Raw genomic sequence first — 21,614 nt, 5'->3', positions numbered from 1 at the left:
AGGAAAACTCGACCCTATTATTAACACATGCTCAATTAAAACTATAATCCAACCGAACTACAATACCAATCGTATAATATATCATATGACAAAGTTGAGTTGGGCTCAAACTTTAGTGAGACATAGGCTTTGCCTTCTCCCACATATTTGCCAAGTTTGAGCCCAATCCAACTTTCCTAAAAGTCAAATTTAAACAATTTTGTTCAAATGAAAATAGGGTTGAGAAAAGGACTGAATTTCCCTCCACCCACAGTGAATGAGATCCCATTCACCATGGGGCCAAGAGAGGGTAGGAAAGGATATCGGGAGGGTATTTTGGAACATACTGAAATCTTAGGAGGGGTTTGTGAATCCTAGGACAGTGGATGAACCGTCCTCTATGGGTGGAGGAAAACTTAATCCTTGAGGGCCGGAGAAAGTGTGGCATACAAATATTGGATTTTTCCACCATGGGAAACATCATGACCACCGAAATTTGAACATTAACAAGCTGCCACATGTCGAGGTTTGCTAGAGTCTAGAGACTCAAGATATAGTATTGGTTGGGCCAGGGCCTGAACCACCACAACCCCAGCCCATGAGAGCTCTAATAATTTGCTTGTTTGAAGTTTGGGTTATTATCACTGAACAAGAACTAGATCTGTACATTCTAAAACCTATGAAAAAGGAGACCAAATTATCAGAAATTGCAAAGGGGTTTCACTAAAACCGTAATTTACTACACAAGAAAAGGTTACTGCAAACCTCATGGAAGACTTCAAGTATGATTTGTCTATACTCCTCTGCATTCATGGACACAAAACAGTTCAAGAGGCAACGGAGTTCTTTTGGCTCTTCTAGCCGATTTGCTATAATCATCTCTACCATGGACTCCTTGAAATCTTCTCTAGGATCATAAGAGTACTTGTCCATGGCTACCATTATAATGCACTTGGTACCCTCATTAATTCTCCTTCCCTTGTTTCTTCTTCTTTCATTTCTTGCCTCTTCTCTTTCTCTTATCATCTGATCTAGTCTCTCCTGAACCATGGCATGTGCTAGACTTGACATCGGCGGCGCGTATCTATCGGAATTAGAACCTTCAGCCTCTTCCGACGACGAAATACTAAGACGACAACCGCAGCAGAAGGTGCCACAACCCTTTGGTTGATTCTTCCTCTGCATCTTCGTTTATTTGGAGCTTTAGATTATCACATACACCTTGAAGAAGCAAGAGGGGGTGCGTGGAGAGAGCCATCTGACACTAATCATTTATTTACAATTGGCAAAGTAGGTTTGGTTCCTACTTTTAGGCATTGATCATGTTTCTTCTTTAAAACAAGTTTTAGCCCTAATATTTAAACTCCATACTTAAACCCAGTTGGGAGCTTCTTAACTAATTTAAGTTACTTAGGGATATCATGTTGTGGGAGATGACCCATCTTTTTTTAAAGCTTTATTAGGTGTCATGTCTCTTAATCTTGCAGCTGTGTAGTTTTGGTGGAAGTAGGGGTGTCAAAAGCTGGCCCACACTGATAGGTCTAATCAGAATCGATCGATTAAAACTCGAAACCGAATCAATCAGTTAATAAAACGGTTCGGTGTCAGGCCTAGATCGATTATTATTCGAATCATAATGCTTGGTTGTAACCTGATGGACACCTGACCTGGACTTATTAACACTGATAATTGACCATATATGAATGACTTTTTATAGCCTGTTTATAGCTTGATCAACTCATTTATGATCGGTTTACAACCATTCATAGCCTAATTAGGTCATTTAAAGATTGTTTATAGCCCATTAACTTGACCTGATTACGAGTTCGTGCCTAGCCTATGATGCCCGATTAACTAAACAATATGATAACAGTGCATGACCTTAAATTGGTGGGGACCGATTAAGCCCGACCGAAACCAACCGGACCGACCGATTGACACCCCTAATGGGAAGAATGTGGCCCTTATTAATAATTAACCTGCCAAATCATCTATAGACTGAGTTTAATTAACAAAGCATTTCATTATAGCTAAAGAGATGTGGGTAGCTTGGGAGCATGCCATGTTGAATGCTTAATTAGTGTTTATAACTATTATTCTTTAGATGAGTGTTTAAGATAAGGATATGAAGTGTAAACTGAATGGAGTATCTGATCGCTTTTATGTTTTCCTTTTTTGTTCCAAAAGAATCACTTTCTTTAAATTAATTAACCTTCTAGTAGTCCACCATACTCATCCAATTATGGAAAAATCCGACAGTAATATACTCACAGCTGTATAAAATCTTCCCTTTATATCCACCTAAAGAAGAAGAAAAAAAAAATCCATTTTATAGATTCATTTTCTTGAATAGATAATAGAGGCTATTGAAATACACTTAATTAATGTGGAGAAACTTTGTTAGTTAGAGAATTAACCATATGTTCTTAAATAGTTTGAATGATTGGTTACTTAATCCACTCATCTTCCTTTATTTGGGGTAGAAGTAAAAAATTCATATTAGTATAGTCCCTCATATTAGCTGTCCTATAAACCAGTAGCATTTTTAAGCGGCCCGTTTAGACCTTAGACACACCTGTCATCCTTTGTAAAGGAGTGTTAGGCAATGAGTTGTAGGCTACTATACACTGGGTCCCACAACTTTACATTGTGGAGCCTAGTATATATTTTGTAGCTGAATTGTCACCAACCTTGATGGGAGAATCTTTTTAATCCATGGGTTTTGATGGTTGGATGAAAGAGTGTTGATTGATTTGGTTCCAATTAACCGGTTTGGTTTGATTCAATTCATGGTATAAGGGTAGAATTTGAAACCAAACTGTTTGTTACTGTTCCAATATTCCAAATCAAACCAATTGAAAAAAACAATGTGCTGGTTTCTGGTTAAATGGTTTTTCGGTTCCCTTTTGTTTTGGTTCCTAGCTAGTTCAAGTTAATAGTTCTAAGCTCAATTGGAAATGAACCTATTTTTGAAGCCTAATAATGCGGATGAAAACTGCAAGGTGATACCGGTCGTGGAATGGATGGATCTGCAACCAAGAGAGTAAACATAAGAGGGGGATTGGAGCTGGCTCTGATGGGATCCTCCGACACCTAAGTCAATTTTCAGAGCAACCTATCGAAAGTGAAAGATTAGAGGTGAGTGAGAAAAGAGAGGAAGAAGGTTGTTTCAGATATGGATGTATCAACCGTAGTCAAATGGAGTCCAGATCCATTTGAATTAGGGGTGTCAATAAAGCCCAACTGGCCAGAACCCGCCCGAACCTGACCTGAGCCCGGCCCGGGCCCGACCCTGATTTTTCAACCCTGAGGGTGGGTTTGGGTTTAGTTATAGTCTGACCCTGGCAAGGTTGGGTCGGGTCAGGGTTTAGATCATGGGTCTAGCCCGGCCCGACCTGACCCTGTATTAATTATAAGTATATAATATTACATATATATATATATATATATATATATACTTAATATAAGTATTTTCTTAACAAAAAAAATAGGAAAAAAAAAAAAAAAGAAGAGACTTGTAGAGAGATAACTACTAGCTTTGTCGTCATCATGAAGTAGGAACCTATAAAAAGAGTAGATCATCTATTATTTTGATCAGGGCCATAAAAAGAGTCACTAACATGATTGTTATTTAGTTGTAGCCACTATAAGCTTCTAGGCCTATTGAGGGGACACTGTTACAATTGTAGAGAGAGAGTCTATACACACGTCGGTTTTTTCAACATATTTATTAGTTGTCCCATAGGTTGAGATCCTATGTTACAAAAACATGGTCTCGATAAGACACATGGACGGTGCCATAAATCGGGGCCAACCTGACTCGCCCGGACACTTGACAGGGTCGGTCAGTGTTGAGAGTTTCTTGACTCTAGCAGGGTCGATCAGGGTCAAGGTCAGGGTCAAGGCCTCTAGGGTCGGATCAGGGTTTAGGACAGGCCCGGCCCAATCCGACCCATTGACACCCCTAATTTGAATCTAAACCTTTTACCTGAGACCCTTACCTTATAGGGTTTTTTACAATTATCACCCCAAAATCTTTCATATCTACTTATTATCCTCCCAAAAACTTTGAAACAACTGTTACCCTCTGTTGCATACTAATAATTAACTCCCCACCGCTTACTGACCCGTAACGGCGGGGGTTAGTCGTGAAAGGAGTGCCGTTGTCACGGATTTTTAGGACCAAAATGTCCTTTTTGGGGTGGTAATTGTAAAAAACGCCCACCCCATCACCACCGTCCCTTCTTCTCCTCCTCCTCCTCCTCCTCCTTCTTCTTTGAGTTGCAGAGGCACCAAGCCAGCGTCAACGCCATCCCCTGGGCTCCGCACAGTTCTTCTTTGAGGTTTCTTCTTGAATTTCTGAGATCTGGAACAACTGTCTTCTGGGTTCTTTCTACAGTCATTTGTCTCGACCTGAAGACCCTTGAATCTTTGGGATCTGGAACAACAGCTTTCTGGGTTCTTCCGATTTGGAACCAAACAGAAATGCAAAAAACTCCATTTTTCTTTTCAAAAAACAAAAAACTCCATCTTCCCACCGACAATACACAGGGAGGCCGGAGGTGGGAGGAGACAATAGCTTTCTTAAAAAAAGAGGGTTTTGAGAAGAAAAAAAAAAAAAAATCAAAACAGAGAGAATCAGTTTACAGGGGAGTGCTTCAAGGAGATGGGTTTTGGGTTGTAGGGGTGGTTCTTTATTTATTTATTTTTGTAAATTGATTATCTGTGGGTTTGCATTAAGGAGAAGAAAGAGATTTACATGGGATTGCTTCAAGGAGATGGTTTTTAGTTGCAGGTGGGGGTTCCTTGGTTGTCTCTGGGGATGGGAAAAATTGGGACTTGAAATATCCCTAAGATCGACCATCTGGTAGAGACTCCATCACCGCCGCCCTTCGGGTGTCTGGTCGTGGGCATTAGACCCATTTGAAAGCTCTAGGTCTTTGCAATGCAGCTGATGATGTTGCTTCTGTTTCTTTCTTTTTTTTTTTCTTTTGTTTTTTCTGAATGTCAGTCGCTTGCTATTCTTCTTCTCTGTTTTAGTCTCCGCCTTCCTTCTTTCTTTTTGCTTCTTCTTCTACTCCCATTGTTTTTTAATGCTTTAAGGAGCAGGGAAAAACAAAGTGTTGGAAAATAGTCAGAAATACGAAAAAAAGGCATAAGTGTAGCAACACGAATTTGCCATTTGCCAAAAAGAAAACAAGCAAAATCCGAAGCAGAGATGATAGGAGAGAGAGAGTCTGGACTACATATTTCTTTCAAATAATATTATCGATTGGATCTAACGTCTTCTCCGTCTTGCAGATGTAGCAAGAACTGTGCAGAGCCCAGGCGATGGCGTTGACACTGGCTTGGTGCCTCTGCAACTCAAAGAAGAAGGAGAAGAAGGAGAAGGAGGAGGAGGAGAAGGGACGGTGGTGATGGGGTGGGAGTTTTTACAATTACCACCCCAAAAAGGGTATTTTGGTCTTAAAAATCCGTGACAACGGCACACTATCACGACTAACCCCCGCCGTTACAGGTCTGTAACGGTGGGGGCCAGTTAGTTATTAATATGCAACAGGGAGGATAATAGTTGTTTCAAAATTTTTGGGAGGATAATAATAAATATGAAAGATTTTGGGGTGGTAATTGTAAAAAACCCTACCTTATATTTATAGGCAAATTGGAGGATGTAGTTTGATCTGACATGATGGGATTGCTAGTGATTTGTGATCTGAGAAGCATCGACTTGAGTATGGAAGCATTAAATGCATGGATCGATAGGACTCTTAGGAGATGATCGGCCCTTTCAGCAGATGCAAGATCATCGTGAACATGCCCACATTAAATGCCATCGTATAATAATGTGACCCGATCTCAAAATAGGAGTTAATATCATTACAATTATCATTACTAAACTAATTAGTATTTTTACCATTAAAAAGATATTGGACTAATAAATATTCCAAAAAACACTATCAATTCCGCAACAAAACCACTCATTCCCGGCAATGCAAGAGAAGCCATCGAACGTATCCGGGATAAAGACGATGCAAGTCTGTTCCCCATTTTCCAATGACGAATGATTGGTCTTCCCTACACCCCTGTCAGGTGTAGGCTTTATACTCTGTCCGCTAGTATGCTATTGATTCATAGCCCAGGGCTTTGTGAGCTGGCGGATTGCTTCTTGGACTATGTCACGTGTCACCCATCTATAGACTGAATTTTTAGTGGTATATCACCCAATAAAGAAATCAAATGCTGCTAGGTTTCAGCCATGGAATCTAGGTTCAAAATTGTGACTTGAGGAATAATTAAAATAATAATAATTAACTTACATATAGTGTAAATACACTAGAAATATTATAGAACGTATATAGAATGTCTGATCTAACCAGTTTTTTTAGTCGGATTAGTATGCTTAGTCGATTTAATAGTGTATAGGGGGACATGAGGAATATTGGGTGCATTTTAAGGGGTATGCGTATTTAACTCTAAAAAAAATCATGTTAATTGGCCAGTTGCAAGCAGGGCTGAGATGGGTTTTAATGGCCCATAAGCCCATGACTCTACGCCAAATCCAACCCATTCTACATCAGGCTGTTGGATTTAACTGAATAACTGTTCATTGTTTACTTTTTCTTTGGCAATTAACTGTTCATTGTTGTCAATTGGATGAGTTTGGATGGTTTTAGGCATTGGCATTTTAGGTGGCCGGGCAGAAATTTGCCACCATTTGGTGCAAGTTTGGCTCGGAAAAGCTGAACACGCCATTTTCTGTCTTAGGCTTAGGCTGGGATTTCGAACTTGTGGGCAGCGCTAGGTTGAGAAATCCTCAGGCAGAGATATCCCAACCCAAAGTCATATATACTTGTTGCATTCTAAGTCATATATAGCTGTTTTTATCGCCGGAGAATGCAAAATCGACAAAGCCTAACTTTATATGAAATAACTTACATTCTTTTTTGTGGGTAAATGAAATAACTTGCATTCTAACGGTGCAAGTGTGGCCCAAAGAGCTTCAGCCCGCCTAAAGCCAACCGAAAACATTTAGGGTCTAGAGTCTAGACTAGGCTTTTTATCTTGTAGGCTGGGCCAGGTTAGGATTTCCAGGTCCAGGGAGTCTGGTTGAGTCGAGTCGGGCTGGGCCTAGATGAAGGCATTGGATTGAGCCAAGTCTGGCCTTACGCAATATATATACATATGTTAATATCTTTACCAAAAAAAAAAAATGTTAATATAGGTATTATATATACAAGATTAGGTCCATGAGTATTCATAATTTAAATTCTATTATACATTATGATATATTTAACATATAAATATTTGGATTTTTTTTAATTTTTCTTATTTTTTGGAAGGGTCGGGCTTGGGCTAAGATATTCCAACCTGACTTTGAACAAGGCCTTGGTGGGCAGAGAGCCTTGAGGATTGCATGTTAGTCTATCCCAGCCTGGTTGCACACGTATGGATTTTTATCGCCTCCAATATGTGCTCTCCCATTGCACCTCAAGTGCTTCCTGGGAGGTCGACACGTGGTTATTTTCAATCCAACGGCCACTTTTGAAAAACCAAATTCCAAAAAAAATCTAATACCCCTCTCCTATTTCTCTCCCCAACTTTGCCTCTTTCCGGTCAACCTCTCTCTTCTCTCACGACGAAGGTTCTTAGTCTTCACTCGAACGCTTGCCGGAGAAGCCGCCGCAGACGGCAACCAACAACCAGAAGCCATTTCTTGATGCTGCGAAGACGTCGAGGGTGAGCAAACTCTCTCTCTATCTGGAGCACTCTTACGTCGACGCAAGAACATGAGACGGAGCACCCTCACTTGCAGAGCTCTCTTCTGACGACCTCACTTGCGGAGCACCCTCTCTTTTGAAGACCTCTCCCTCACTACACGGGAGCACCATCAACTGCTGCGAAGAAGGTATTAGGGTTTGCTGCCTCTCCCACACTCTTTCCCCTGCTTTTTTTGCCCTTTTCATCTCCGGCAAAATCAGAGGAGTCGCCGATGGGTTTTTTCTTTTTTTAAGTTGGATTATATGTAAGTTGTGCCTTCTATTTTATTACTTTTCTTTGTAATGGAAATGATTTATAAGCCCATTAATGGCAAAATCAGAGGAGTCGCTTATTGTTGTGATTTCTTTTTCAATATTTGCTCCATTTATCTATTTTGAGTTAGGATACTTGGCTTTCATCCGCAGAGAGATATATCTCTTTTTTTGAAATAGTTTCCTAGCCCTATAGAAGTCCTATTTGAGATAGGATTTGTCTTCTCTGTTCCCAACTTGTCTATTGTGCCTCTCATGGTCCTCTGAACCATAGGCCTTGGATCACTCAAGTTCAGTCTATGAAGCTTAATATTGATGAATACTTCCCTGGAAACATTGGGCAGGTTGGACTTGAAAGCTTTGGGCATCATTCTGTCATTTTCAGGTCCGGTAGGTGCGATTGATAACCTAGTGGAGATTAGAGCATTACTAATCTCAGTCATATGGAGGACCTAGTTCTAGATATTCCACTACGGAGCAATTAGCCTAGAATAGTGCTCTAGTGCTTATCTGGCCTTTACCCAATAATGTAGATAGGTTGGATAGTTTTGTTGTTTTCCTTCTTCTGTAATACTAGTGCTGACCATTTAGCCTGCTGTATCTTCATCTTATTATTTTCTGTTTTATTAATCACATCAATTGTAAGTGACCTCTTTGATTAGATGCAACTATTCCTCTATTGAGCTTGTAGATCCAGATCCAAAGTGAAAGGATTTTTGTTGAATCTCGATTAGTGTATGCCTTGTCACAAAATAGTTGCTTTATGTGCTGGTCAATGTTGATCAATTTGCTTCCCAATCTTCCTTGCCTTCTATACCTACTGCTTCAACGAGGGACTTAGAGTCATGTTAGGTAATTTACAATTCTATTGTAATCGAAGATTGGGTACTCTCTCTCTCTCTCATATATGCCTAATGTCTCTTTTTCTAGCTCATTAGGTTTTAAAAAGAATCAGTCTCATCATCTTTGCTTTTTCCATTGTACTGGTAAGGAGAAAAAAAATCCAATGTTATAAATTCAGTCTTGTCATCTCTGTCTCTCCCCCTCTCCTTCAATTTTTTTTATGATTCAATTAAAGAAAGCCTAATATTCTTTTCTCATTTTCCTTGATATATCTTAGGTTTATTAATAATTAGTTATACCAGGTGTTGATTCATGCATCATCATATCATTTGATAATGAGGCAAGGACTGCATTCTCAGTCCAAACAAGCAGGCTCAGCTTGGATGATGGGGCAAGGATTGATTAGAAGAAGTTCTTTGGATGATGGGACAAGGATTGATTAAAAAAGCTCCTGTTCTGCCCTTCGTGTCTTGTTTTGGAGCTGTTGAAATATGGAATGGTGCCTTCTTTTTCACCTGCATGTGCACTGATGTTACCATAAAAGCCCCATTAGAACTGTGTTGGATGCATACCATTTCTGCATAGAGGGAACTCTTATTAATCCGCAGATCATTTAGAGACTGGAGGAGCTGAAGAAGGCATTTACTTATTATTTTATTAAATTAGTGAAAACTTGTGATCAACATGTTTTTCTCAATCTTAATGTGAGGATCTTCTTAGAGTTTGTGCTATATGCTTGTCAGGCCATTCTTCAAGTCACGACTGAACATTGGTTTTAAATTATATCATTGTATTTTATAAATTTAAGAAGTATGTTCTGTAACCATCAGTAGACAACAGGTCATGGACTTGTGTACAATTAGTCAATTGAGTTGATTTATTTGTGAAGTCCCTTAGCTGGTGAGTACACATTGTATATTGGAATTTGTCACATGGATTTGCCGATATGTCTGATCCAAATTGTTGCATATCAATCGGTTTCTTTTAAGAAAACCTAAGAGGAAAAGAAAAAGGAATGAGAATAAATTGGAGGGAGCCATTTCCGTGTTTGACTAAAATGTAAGATTTCTATAAGGTGGGCTAGCATAGTTCCATTTTATTTTCATAAAATCGGTTTAGTTGTGTTGATGAGAGCTACCTTAATGGTATAAGTCTAGTTACTATGTGTGGACCTAAAGTATTGTTTCCTTAACTGGAAGAAAACCTTAATTTATTTGCAAGGTTGGTCCGTACCCTTACCACTATAAATAGTTGTCATTGGCCCATTAAGTAAACGCCCTAAGAAAACCTAAAGTAAAAGTAGAAGAGGAGAGACTAGACCAACGTTCGTGTGCGACGGGGATTGTAGAGAAAGTATTCGATTTCGGCTTCCACAACTATGGATCCAAGTACGCCAATCACACCCCTGGATTTATTTGTATATTCATTAATCTCCATAAATGTTTTGCATGAATTATTTTTTTCAATGGTATCAGAGCTTGATCATGATTGATCAATGGCGCTATAATTTTTAATTGTTTTGTTATTATGTGTGAATGGATCTAATCGATCAAACAAAAAATTATTATTTCATAGCTTGAATTGAATCATATCAGTCGAAATGAACCAAAGTCTGAATAAAGTTCATAATTAAATTACATCGTCTCACTGGTCGAACCATATAACCGGCTTGAAGTACATAATTCCATCAATAATCCGGCGCATGATTTAAGTGATTATGGTTCCACTTAGTGTGCTAGTTACTTAGATTGTGAGATCATCATTGGCTATTCAGATGGATTGTCATCAAGGAAACCATATGACGAACGATGTGCTCTTGCCACCACAAGTGAGTCTTCGTTTGGTCGATTTCACTTGACGGTGTAAGGATGACGTTTTGGGCTTCACAGCTTTGGAGGTTCTTGTCTTGCCACCACAGGTGATGGAATCTTTAGAGTGGTGTTGTTTCAGGCATTTTGTCATGCATATGAGAGATTCCACTACGTGTTGGGCGATCTTGCCACCACAAGTGTGACCCCGATGACGTCGGATTTTTACCCAATTTTTGTTTTCCTACAGTTACTGAAAATAAAATTGAGATAAATCTGATTAATAAGTCCAAATTAATCAATTTTAATTATATTGTTGGGGTATTGATATACCGCCAGTTCTTGCATATTGTATGTTTTGGTAAATTTTGTGTGATCATATTTACCAATTTAGACTTTCCAATTATCTTCCATCAAAATCTTTAAGGGTTCCATTTTAGGGTATAAAAATGAATTCTTTAATGTTTCTATAGCTATAATAAGACTGGATTTTATCATTTTAGAGTTAACGAACCTCCCAAGCCATTGGCTGATAGCTCCATTGAAGATAATGTTCTTTATGAAAAGTGGGAGGAGTCAAATTGATTATGTCTGATAGTCATTAAATACATTATTGACATGGCCATCAAGAAAAGTGTCACTTTTAATTGAGACTGCTAAGGAACAAGAACTCATTATACCTATAAACAGAAGATTCCTTATTCATGATAGGCTGAAAAGATCACTCACATAGATTTTGTGATGTTTACATCCATTTTTTATGATGATGTGAATGAAATTTATAATTATATTGTAAATCATTAATTATGTCATACAAGTTAGTTGAAATTGAGATAAAATATTTAATACTTTTCTTGTATGGTATGTTATTCAATTATTCTTGCCTTAGTTTGATCTCCTGTAAACCTCCTATATTGCTCAAAGTTATAATTAACTTGAAGTCAACAGTTTTGGTCAAAAGAAAGGAATATAACAAAAAAAAATTACTGTAACATTTATCTGAAGATTAGTGAGAGTTAATCGTTTTTGTATTTTCTAGTAATGATATTTTTATTGCAAGTAATAAAGTTACCTTTTGACACGAAGATGACAGATTTACCAACACTCAATGAACTTATGTGAATAATATTTTTTGTGCATCTAATGTTGGTAGTTTAATGTAACATCAAGAATACATATGAATTGATATTGTTTATTTTATATTTGAGTAATTGTGTGTAGCACATTAGGTGACTACCAAGCATGATTGTTGATCCTCTCACTCATGACTTGACTCCAAAAATTGAAGGAGAGTTCTCCCAAACCGTCGAGTGAGTAGTGTGTGTTGAGTGAAGTGTGTCCAACGATAAGGTCAAATTATCAGGCACACTTTTGTCCACTTGTTTTCAAAAATGTAAAAACAACAAATACATGTTCCGTCAATTGTGTTCTATGGCCCATAAATTTCAATTTATGATTCAAAAAATGGAACAGGTTTATTAAGCGGTTTTTAGGGTGTTTTTCCGTTTCTCAAAACGAGAAAACATCAAAAGCAGTTTCTAGGAAGGTTATCAAGCGGGCCCTTACTTTTCAAATGGAAATGTTCTTGAAGCAGTAACAGGATCATGCCCATCATGGGCTTGAAGAAGCATTCTTAAGATAGAGATTTGCTTTAAAAATGGATCTTATGGGTAACTAAAAATGAGTGGAGGGTCCAAATTTGAGAGGATCTAGGAATTCCTTTATTGGAAGGGTTTTTTTTTTTTTTTTTGGGGGTAAATCATTGGAAGGGTATTGTGTGCATAAAATTGTATAGACATATGGGTAGCTGATCTAATAAATCCCATTGGATAGTGGAATGTAGTTAAATTGGGGAGTTTATTCACCAAATAGGAGAGAAATGACATCCTGTAGATTGCATTGAATTCTGAGGGAGCTCAAGATAAGCTTTGTTGGGGGTCCAAATCCAAAAGGTATTTTCTCAGTCAAATATGCTTACCGATTGGGAGAACCTCTTGTATCTATTCATTCTCAATCATGTTACAAGATATGGCTATAAATTGATCCGATTTTAAGCAATCTGTCTGGTTCCTTAATGGTTTCGCTCCTAAGGGGTCAAGGTTAGAAATAGACCAATAAGCTAATCAGTTCCACACTTAAGATATAGAACTATTTAGTGATGGCTTGGCCGATTCTAATTTCTCATCAGTTTCAGACATTATTATAGTGTCTAATTTTTTTTTAAAAAAAATCTTACTTAAGCATACAAATAACAAAATATCTTTTCCCAATTACCCAAATAGTTACATATTCCTTCATAAACATAAAGATAACCAAATATCCCAAATTAATGTAAATAAGGAATAAATGTTTTAGATATATATGCGATAAAAATATATGTAAGTATAGAGAATATATGTAGAAGATAGATCAAAGGATGGGTGACAGCTGAATCATGGTCGTTGAATTGGAGATGGGATCTTGTATATTACAATTATTGGATCATGGTTTCAATGTATCAACAACACTCCATAACCGATTGAATCTCTTTTGTAATATGCACTAAGTCATAACTGATACTATTCTTTTTTAATCTAACCAAAATAAATAAATAAATAAATAAAATCTAAATCTAAGGTTTTTACACAATGTATATTGGGTCTAGCGGTTCCATTCCGATAGTTTTTAAATGGGGTACCGGTTTTGGAACCGTTGGGAGAATCGGCCAGAATCAGCTCGAACCAATAAGATAATCGGTTTCGAAAAGCTAATCCATAATTAGACCAATAAGTTAATGGGTGGGCTGCTTCTGATTTCTATTGGGTTGGTTCCGGTCTGGTTCTCAATTCTGGTCCTAAATTGACATCCTTATCAAAAGATTAACTCTATCCCCAATAAGGCTTGGAAGATACTTTAAAACTCAAAAAGCACTCCTCCTCAAGACTTCATTAAGACTTCAACCAAAAGATTTTTCTCTGTCTCTGTACGTGTTTAGTTTTCTCTGTCTCTGTACGTGATACTCCCTGTAAACCCTAGTACTGTGTTTGCCGGCAGTATGGATGGTAACCCATCGACATCTCTGCGGATTGGCTCTACTGCACTTGCTACTGGTCAGAATACTTCTCAGAGGAGCCCTGAAGAAATTGACCAATCCACGGAGAACCCTTATGTGGATCCACGCCTCGTACCGCCGATAGATGAAGAGGAGGATGATGATATTTTATCCTTGGAGGGTGATATCGAAGAGCGACTGAATGCCGACGATGATCAATGTCTCGAGGGGCAAATTGTGTTTTACAAGCCGTATAGGAGACAAGTTGTCTCTGAAGCCTTAGTGCATGCCTGGAACCCGAGGTTCCCTGTCACTGTTACTCCCATGCATGGGAATCGCTATCGTTTTCAGTTTCAACACAGGTTGGACCTTGCGAATGTAGTTGAGGAGGGGCCATGGTCTGTTAATGGAAACCTCCTCATCTTGGAACGATGGAACATGGAACAAGAGTGGGATTTTCAGTACACTGAGTTTTGGTGCAGATCCAAGAGGTGCCATTAGAGCTATTTAGTTTGGAGGTTGCGTCTCAGTTGGCATCGAAGATTGGAAACCCGTCACAGGTGATGCTGGTACAAGGCTCTCAGTTTGGCTCAAGGGTATGGTTTGTCCGTTCACGAGTCAGGATCAACATAACTAAACCACTACGTCCCTCGGTTACTATCAAACGCAGATCTAGTAACAAGACTACGATCATGGTGAAATATGAGAGACTCCCTAACTTCTGCTATTTCTGTGGTTTGTTTGATCATGAGATCAAAAGGTGTGTCACATTATTTGATGTTGAACAGAAGCACTGTGCAAAACATGGTTGTCTCAGAGCGGCCAATTGCTCAGAGTTTCCTGCGTTTCGATATGGTCCAAGTTTGAGAGCACCAACTCCAGATGCCAGACTCCTCAAGGGTGCCCCCTCCCTGTCTCTCAACGGTATGACTTCTCCGACGACTGGCCTGAGCTTCGATCGGGGAATCCATGATACGTCAGCTGGATCATCTGGCCTACCTCCTGCGGCGATGATTTTGCGTGCGGACAATCCTCCACTGGTTGTTACAAATCCCCAACTACCACACCTCCCTATTTTATCTCCCCAGACATCGTCTCATGCAATCTCGGTTTCCAATCAAGGAAATAATTCTTTCACCCACTTTTCACAGCTTTTGACCATAAATCCCATTCTACAGCACCCTGATGTGGCAAATTTGCTTTCCACATTACTCCCCCATCTCTCCGCTATCTCTCTTAATCAACCATCCACTCATGGAAACCAACCCCCGCAGTATCCTCCACCTCCCCCCCATAATCTCTCCAACACCCCCATTGGTGCTTACCCATTTGACCGACCCACTTTCCCATCCCTCTCCCAAACCCATATGGATAGTGGATCTTTGGACTCGGCTATGGACTTTATGGATGTTTCAGATTCTCAGGAGTCTGAACAAGGCAGGGAAGCGACGTTAGGCCCAGAGAAGCAAAAAGGACCTCGGTTGGACACCACTTTGGATGGGCAAGGTGACGTTAGTGCTTGTAGTAATGATATGCAGGAGATACAGCATTTTTTATGTTTGGAACCCGTGGAAGCTGGGAAGATCCAGCCCCACGGGAGCCAATGAAGTTGTTAAGCTGGAATTGTCAGGACTTAGGGAGAAACCCGATAATTCGCTCCCTGATCCATCTCTCCCAGGAAGAAAAACCAGTGATTATTTTCTTGATTGAGACAAAATGTAGCAATAGAAGGATTGAGCAGCTTCGTAGACGTCTTGGTATGCATTCTTGTTTTTCTGTTGATGCGAAGGGTGCCTCGAGGGGCCTCGCTCTTTTCTGGTCGTATACAGTTATGGTGGATATTGTATACTCGGACCATAATATTATTGATTCTAAGGTGACACAAGCTAATGGAACTTCTTTTTACATGACTTCAGTTTATGGGGTTGCTTTGAAATCTAAAAGGCAGGAAGTGTGGGAACGTCTGATCCATATTGGAGGGGGTAGACATATGGAGTGACTTTGCTTTAGTGATTTCAATTCCTTCTTAGCATGGCATGAGAAGGATGGTGATAACCGTTCAGGCCAACGAGATATTGATGGTTTTAAGCACATGCTCAACACTTATGGCTTGGAGGATGTAGGTCCCCATGGTCCCTGTTACACATGGAGTAATAAAAGAAAGGGTGATTCTAATATTTGGATCAAACTGGATAGGGCCTCCGCTAATGATGCTTGGAGTACGGCTTACCCTAATGTGGCAGTGCTTGTGAAACCTGCGGTGAATTCGGATCATGCCCCCCTTGTCATTGATTTAGTAGGAGGTCGTTTCAAGGGGGTGAAACCCTTTCGGTTTGAATCCACTTGGTTTCGTCATCCTGACTGTGAGCCAACTGCTAGAAGGGCTTGGTCCACGAGTGCAAGTACTGTTTCTACTTCCCCTCTTCTTCACAAAATGGGGGTAATCCAGTCGGTTTTCAAGAGGAGGAATCGTGAAGTTTTTAGTCACATTCAAATTAAGATTAGAGATCTGCAGACAGCTATCTCACATTTACAGGAAGGTCCAGTCCAGGATAATTTTCACGAGCAGGAGGAATTTCTCAGTTCCCTTCTTAATGAAGAGCTAGAAAGAGAGGAGGAGCTTTGGCGTCAAAAGTCTCGAATTAGCTGGCTCCAATAAGTTGACCATAATACAAAGTTTTTTCATATGGCAACCATCCAACATAGAAGCCAGAACAGAATCCTGAAGCTTAAAAAGCCTGATGGAGGTTGGGCACATGAGGAGAGTGATATTTATAAGATTATGATCGAGTATTATCAAGACATTTTTGACTCTGAAAGCCTTGAACCTGTGGCTCTTAATCAAGTTCTTTCCACTATTCATCCGTAGGTCAGTGATAGTATGAACTCTAGTTTATGTTCCATTCCTTCTATTGATGTGATTCGTTCGACCTTGTTCGCTATGGCTCCCCTCAAGGCCCCTGGTCCCGATGGACTCCCCCCAGCTTTCTTTCAGAAATACTGGGATTTCACACACCCAGATATTGCCTCCTTTGTGTGTAGTTTCTTTGAGACGGGTGTGTTACCCCAAGATTGTAATGACACCCTTCTGTGCTTGATTCCCAAAATCTCTAACCCTATTTGTGCAGAGCATTACAGGCCCATCAGCCTTTGCCCCATTGTGATTAAGGTTATCACCAAAATCATGTCTAATAGATTGAAGGTGGTTCTTGATCAACTTGTGGCTCCTACTCAGTTGGCTTTTGTTCCCAATAGGTCTATTTTTGACAATATCTTCATGGCTCATGAGTTGTTCAATTACATCAGTCATAAAAAGAAAGGGAAGCAGAAACTCCTGGCCTTGAAGATGGACATGAAGAAAGCCTATGACCATGTTGAATGGGAGTTTCTTGAGAGGATCCTCTTGAAGTTTGGTTTCTGCACTCAATGGGTTTCTATGGTCCTTAATTGTCTCAACACTGTCTCTTACAAGCTTGTGATCAATGGGGCTGTTAGGGGTAAGGTGGTGCCCACTAGAGGCATTCGGCAAGGTGATCCCATCTCTCCAGCTCTACTTATTCTTTGTTCCCAAGCTCTCAGTGCAGTCATAGCCAATGCAGAGCAGCAAGAGTTGGTCAAGGGAATTAGAGTCAGGAACAGGACTGCTCCAATGTCCCACCTTCTTTTCACGGATGATTGTTTACTGTTCTCGGAGATGAAGCTTAATGAGATTTTCAATTTGAAGGACTGTGTGGACTTATGCTGTAAAGCTAGCGGCCAAGCTATTAATTTCAAGAAATCCACTGTGTCCTTTAGTCCAAATGTAGAAGGGCGGTTTAGAAGGTGGTTCTCCGGTATTCTCAAGGTTTCCTATATGAAGGGTCCTACTAAGTATCTGGGGCTTCCTACAGACTTTGGGGTCTCTAAAGCATCCCTCTTTCAGGATCTTGCTGATAAGGTGGGGCGGCATTTCTCAGGGTGGAAGAATAGATTACTCTCTCATGTAGGGAAGGAGGTCATGCTCAAGTCTGTGGCCCTTTCAATGGGTAACTACACTAACTCCCACTTTAAACTTCCAGCTTCCCACCATGCTCAGATTCGAAGGGAGGCAGCTAAGATTTTTTGGGGGGATGGGACGGATAAGCAGAAAATCCATTGGATTGCGTGGCAATGCTTATGTAGATCTAAGGAGAGGGGTGGCTTGGGATTTCGGGATCCAGGACTCCAGAACAAGGCCCTCCTTTATAGGATGACTTGGAGACTTTGGAGGGAGCCCGATTCACTTTGGGGAAGGTTTTTGAAGGTGATTTATTTTCCAAACAGAGATTTCCTCTCAGCCAAGTTGGGGTCGAACTCGTCCTGGTCGTGGAGAAGCCTTATTGAAGGGAGGAAAGTATTGAAGGATGGTTTGATCTGAAAGATTGGGGATGGTGCAGACATTCAAATCTGGTCTAACAACTGGATCCCTTCAAGGAGCAATTTTCGGGTGCAATATCCACCTCTTGAAGCTAACCCTTCGTAAAGGGTGGCTGAGTTGATTGATCACCCTAACAGAAGGTGGAAGGAGGACATTCTGTGTAAATATTTTTACCCCATTGACAAGGCGGCTATTGAGAAGATTCAGCTGAGTTTGTTTCCTAAGAGCGACTGCTTGGTTTGGGGAGCATCTAAAAATGGCCACTTCTCGGTTAAAAGCGCATACCATCTTCTCTCAAATCAATTGGCTGATAAGGAAGTTCAGAAGCCCGCTTCTTCTAAGACTCATTCTTGGGATGAGGTCCCTAGTGATGTCTGGAAATTGATCTGGTCGAGTCATACCACTCCAAAGGTTAGATCCTTCCTTTGGAGGGCTTGCGTGGGTGGGCTAGCCTCGGCTACTGCTTTGCATGCTTGACAAGTGCCTATTGACACTTACTGTCGTAGATATGTTTCTTAGGAGGAATCTATCGAGCACATTCTTCTCCACTGCTCTTACGCTCGAGCCGTTTGGTGTGGCTGTGACATGCATTCTCTAATTGATCATAATAGCAACAGCAGGCTGCATCATTTTTTGAGTAATTGGAGAGTTGTTTCGGCTAAGGGGAAGAAGACTTTTAAGGATATCATGGCCCTGTGCTGCTTTGTACTTTGGCAGTTGTGGTCTGCAAGGAATGATTTAATTTTCAATGGCAAGAACTGGTCGGGTGAGGAGGTAATCTTGATGGCTCAGAGGTCGTGCTTTTCTTTTTTGGAGGCCTGCAAAACCCCCTCACCTCAGCCTTGCACTACCAGGACGGTTGTTGAAGGCGAGCGTTCCATCTGGCTGCCCCTTGATCCGGGTTTTCACAAGCTTAATTGCTATGCTTCCTTTGATCAGTCGTTGAAGCGCAGTGGTGTGGGTTTTTTTATTTGTGATCACTTGGGCAGATGTAGTTTGGCGGTCTCGAATCCAGTTCATTTTGAGGATATTCTTATAGGGGAAGCGATCGGCATCAGGGAAGGCCTCTTGGAAGCTATCTCGGAGGGTAACCTCTCTATTATGGTCGAGAGTGATAACTTGACCATAGTAGGTTACCTTAGGGATCCTCTAAAGCAGCCAGACTTGAGAGTTTTGTCGATCATGGATGACATCAGACACATTGTTTCGTATCTAGATATTTGCTCTTTTCACTATGTTCCAAGGACTACTAATTCAGTAGCAGATCGCTTTGCCAGGAGGGCCCTATCCGTTTCGGGGAGGATGGTTTGGCCCAATTCCGATCCCTGTCTATCTGAATCTTTGTTCTCAGATGACAGGAGTGTTCCCCGGTCTTCACAATAAATTTTTTTCAGACCCAAAAAAAAAAAAAAAAAAAAAAAAAACTCCTCAAATTTAGTCACTTTTATGGAAAGCCTGCTTAAATGCCTCGTAGTACTAAATATGAAAAGTAGACATATGGTTATTTCTAACATTTGTCCCCTATTGTGGATGGGAGATTGAAACTGTAGAGCATACCTTGTTAGAATGCCCCCAAGCTCAACATGTTTGGTATGCATATTATGTCACAATGAGACCGGCTCTGACTCCAAGTCGGCCCTTTTACGAGTGTGTGATTTAATGGGAGAACAATGCCACACCAATAACAAAAAAATAGAAGAAACTTGTCTTTGCAACACATGCAATGATGGTGTGAAAGATTTGAAAACTTAGAAATGTAAGAGTCTTTAAGACAACTGTCCCTCTTTTTAAGTTTTGGATCTATTTAGTGAACAAGAATATTGAGGAAGTGTTATCCCTTATTTCTAGCTCTTTATTAACATTGCCTCAACTCTCATCCTAAACCATTGGAGAATCTCCTAATCGGTTTTCGCATTATGCTCTTTGATACGACCTCTCTTCTAAGATAAAGGCAATGGGGCGAGGGTATAATCTTTAAAATGAAAAAAAAACCCTGTGTATGTTGACAGAGCATCAGTTTCCTACTTCAACAATAGTTGGCTAGGCCATATCAATTAGACTTTGCCTGAAAAACAGCTCAATACCAAAGACTTCGAAGATTGATGGTTAAGCAAGTCTGCCAAGACTTAATATGCTATCTAAGTGATAATAAACTATAACCACCACTATAAATCTCAACCATCCTTCAGGATATCAAGTTATTTTGCGTTTTTGCTGATGTAAATAGGTTAGAAAATGTAAAAGTCCACTATGTTGCAAAGTGTGCTCTTTCTTTTCCTTGGTCTAGGCTATGTGAGTCTTCTTTCCCAAGGGACCTCATGCCTATTGTAACATTCTTTTCTCCCTAAAGCAGATGAATAAGTTTTCCCAGGGTTTGGGCTTAAGAATTTTGGAGTAGACCTTTCCCAATCCAGTGCAATTATGCATGAATCTCGTATGATTTTTAATGATTACTAGTAGGCCTGACCTGAACCGACTAGTTGAAGCCCAAGACTAGCTCAACCGACTACTAAATGTGTAGGACTCAAATACTGATTGATTGCTAATCAGACATTTGTAGTACGAGCTAGTGGCTTGGCGGTCTCCTGACTAGGGCCAATCGAATACCGAGATCGACCAATAATCGACTATTTATAGCCCGATTAGCCTGTTTAAGCCATTTACCCGGTTATAGCCTGTTTAAGACCACTGATAGTCCATTAACGGATTTTTTATATCCCAATTAGTCAATTAGCCTATTTAAAGCCCGATTAGCCCAATTGCTTTGAGCCCGATAATGGAGTGCTAACCAACCAACCGAATAGAAATGTGTCTGTGCCTTAGCCTACGGGCCTGTTTACCTAAACGGGTGGAAACATAAGAGGCCTTAAATTGGTGGGGAGAGACCATTAAAAAAATATGATAATATATAGTTATGGGAGAGGGTTTTCTGAGCAAGCGATATAGAGGAGCAAACCAATGAGATGTGGCAAAATGGTATCGTACATTGGAGGGTAGCAAGGTCATTTAATATGAAGAAGTGAAAGATAAACACAAAGGTGCTAGTGGGCCCCCAAGCGGCCCAGAGAACCTTTTCCCTAAAGTTATATGTAGAAGCTTGGTGGGCCCTTGAACACTTGGCCTAAAGTCCAAGCTCGAGTTTAGCGAGAAGTGCTTAGGTCTTATACCAAGTCTAGTCCACCTTGATAGATTCTTTACTGGTGTTTCATATGATTGGGATAATATATTAATTTTAGGGAAAATAAACGTTACTTGGTAGAGTTTCCCAACGCCCATACACTAGGGGGTGAAAATGACTACCGTGCCCCTCCTATGGGATGCCCTACACACCACCTCATTGCCCCCCATTCTGGTGCAAAGGCCACGTGACCAGATGGTGTTATTTCTCCCATAGAAAACAACTTTCTAGATTCTTAATTTTATAGGCAAATCAATTTGCCAATTCAATACTCACATCCTTGAAAGTTAGCAGGTATGGCGAAAGTATTTTTCCATAGGGAAAAAAATTGTCACACCTCTAGCGTGCT

The 21,614-nt window shown here is 40.2% G+C and overlaps 1 protein-coding gene across 1 annotated transcript; it reads right to left on the bottom strand.

Annotated features, from left to right (window-relative positions):
- Positions 1-620: 620 nt before the first annotated feature.
- On the bottom strand, positions 621-1,164 carry LOC122643634 (probable transcription repressor OFP9). Its single transcript, XM_043837241.1, has 2 exons — positions 745-1,164; positions 621-656 (listed from the first exon to the last, which is right to left on the bottom strand). The coding sequence occupies exons 1-2, from the start codon at positions 1,162-1,164 to the stop codon at positions 621-623; spliced, it is 456 nt and encodes a 151-aa protein (XP_043693176.1).
- Between the last annotated feature and the right edge of the window lie 20,450 nt (positions 1,165-21,614).

This window comes from Telopea speciosissima, chromosome 10 (assembly GCF_018873765.1).
Source record: "Telopea speciosissima isolate NSW1024214 ecotype Mountain lineage chromosome 10, Tspe_v1, whole genome shotgun sequence".
Taxonomy (NCBI): domain Eukaryota; kingdom Viridiplantae; phylum Streptophyta; class Magnoliopsida; order Proteales; family Proteaceae; genus Telopea; species Telopea speciosissima.
The sequence above is the reverse complement of the archived record's forward strand: the minus strand, read 5'-3'. Positions and strand labels throughout refer to the sequence as shown.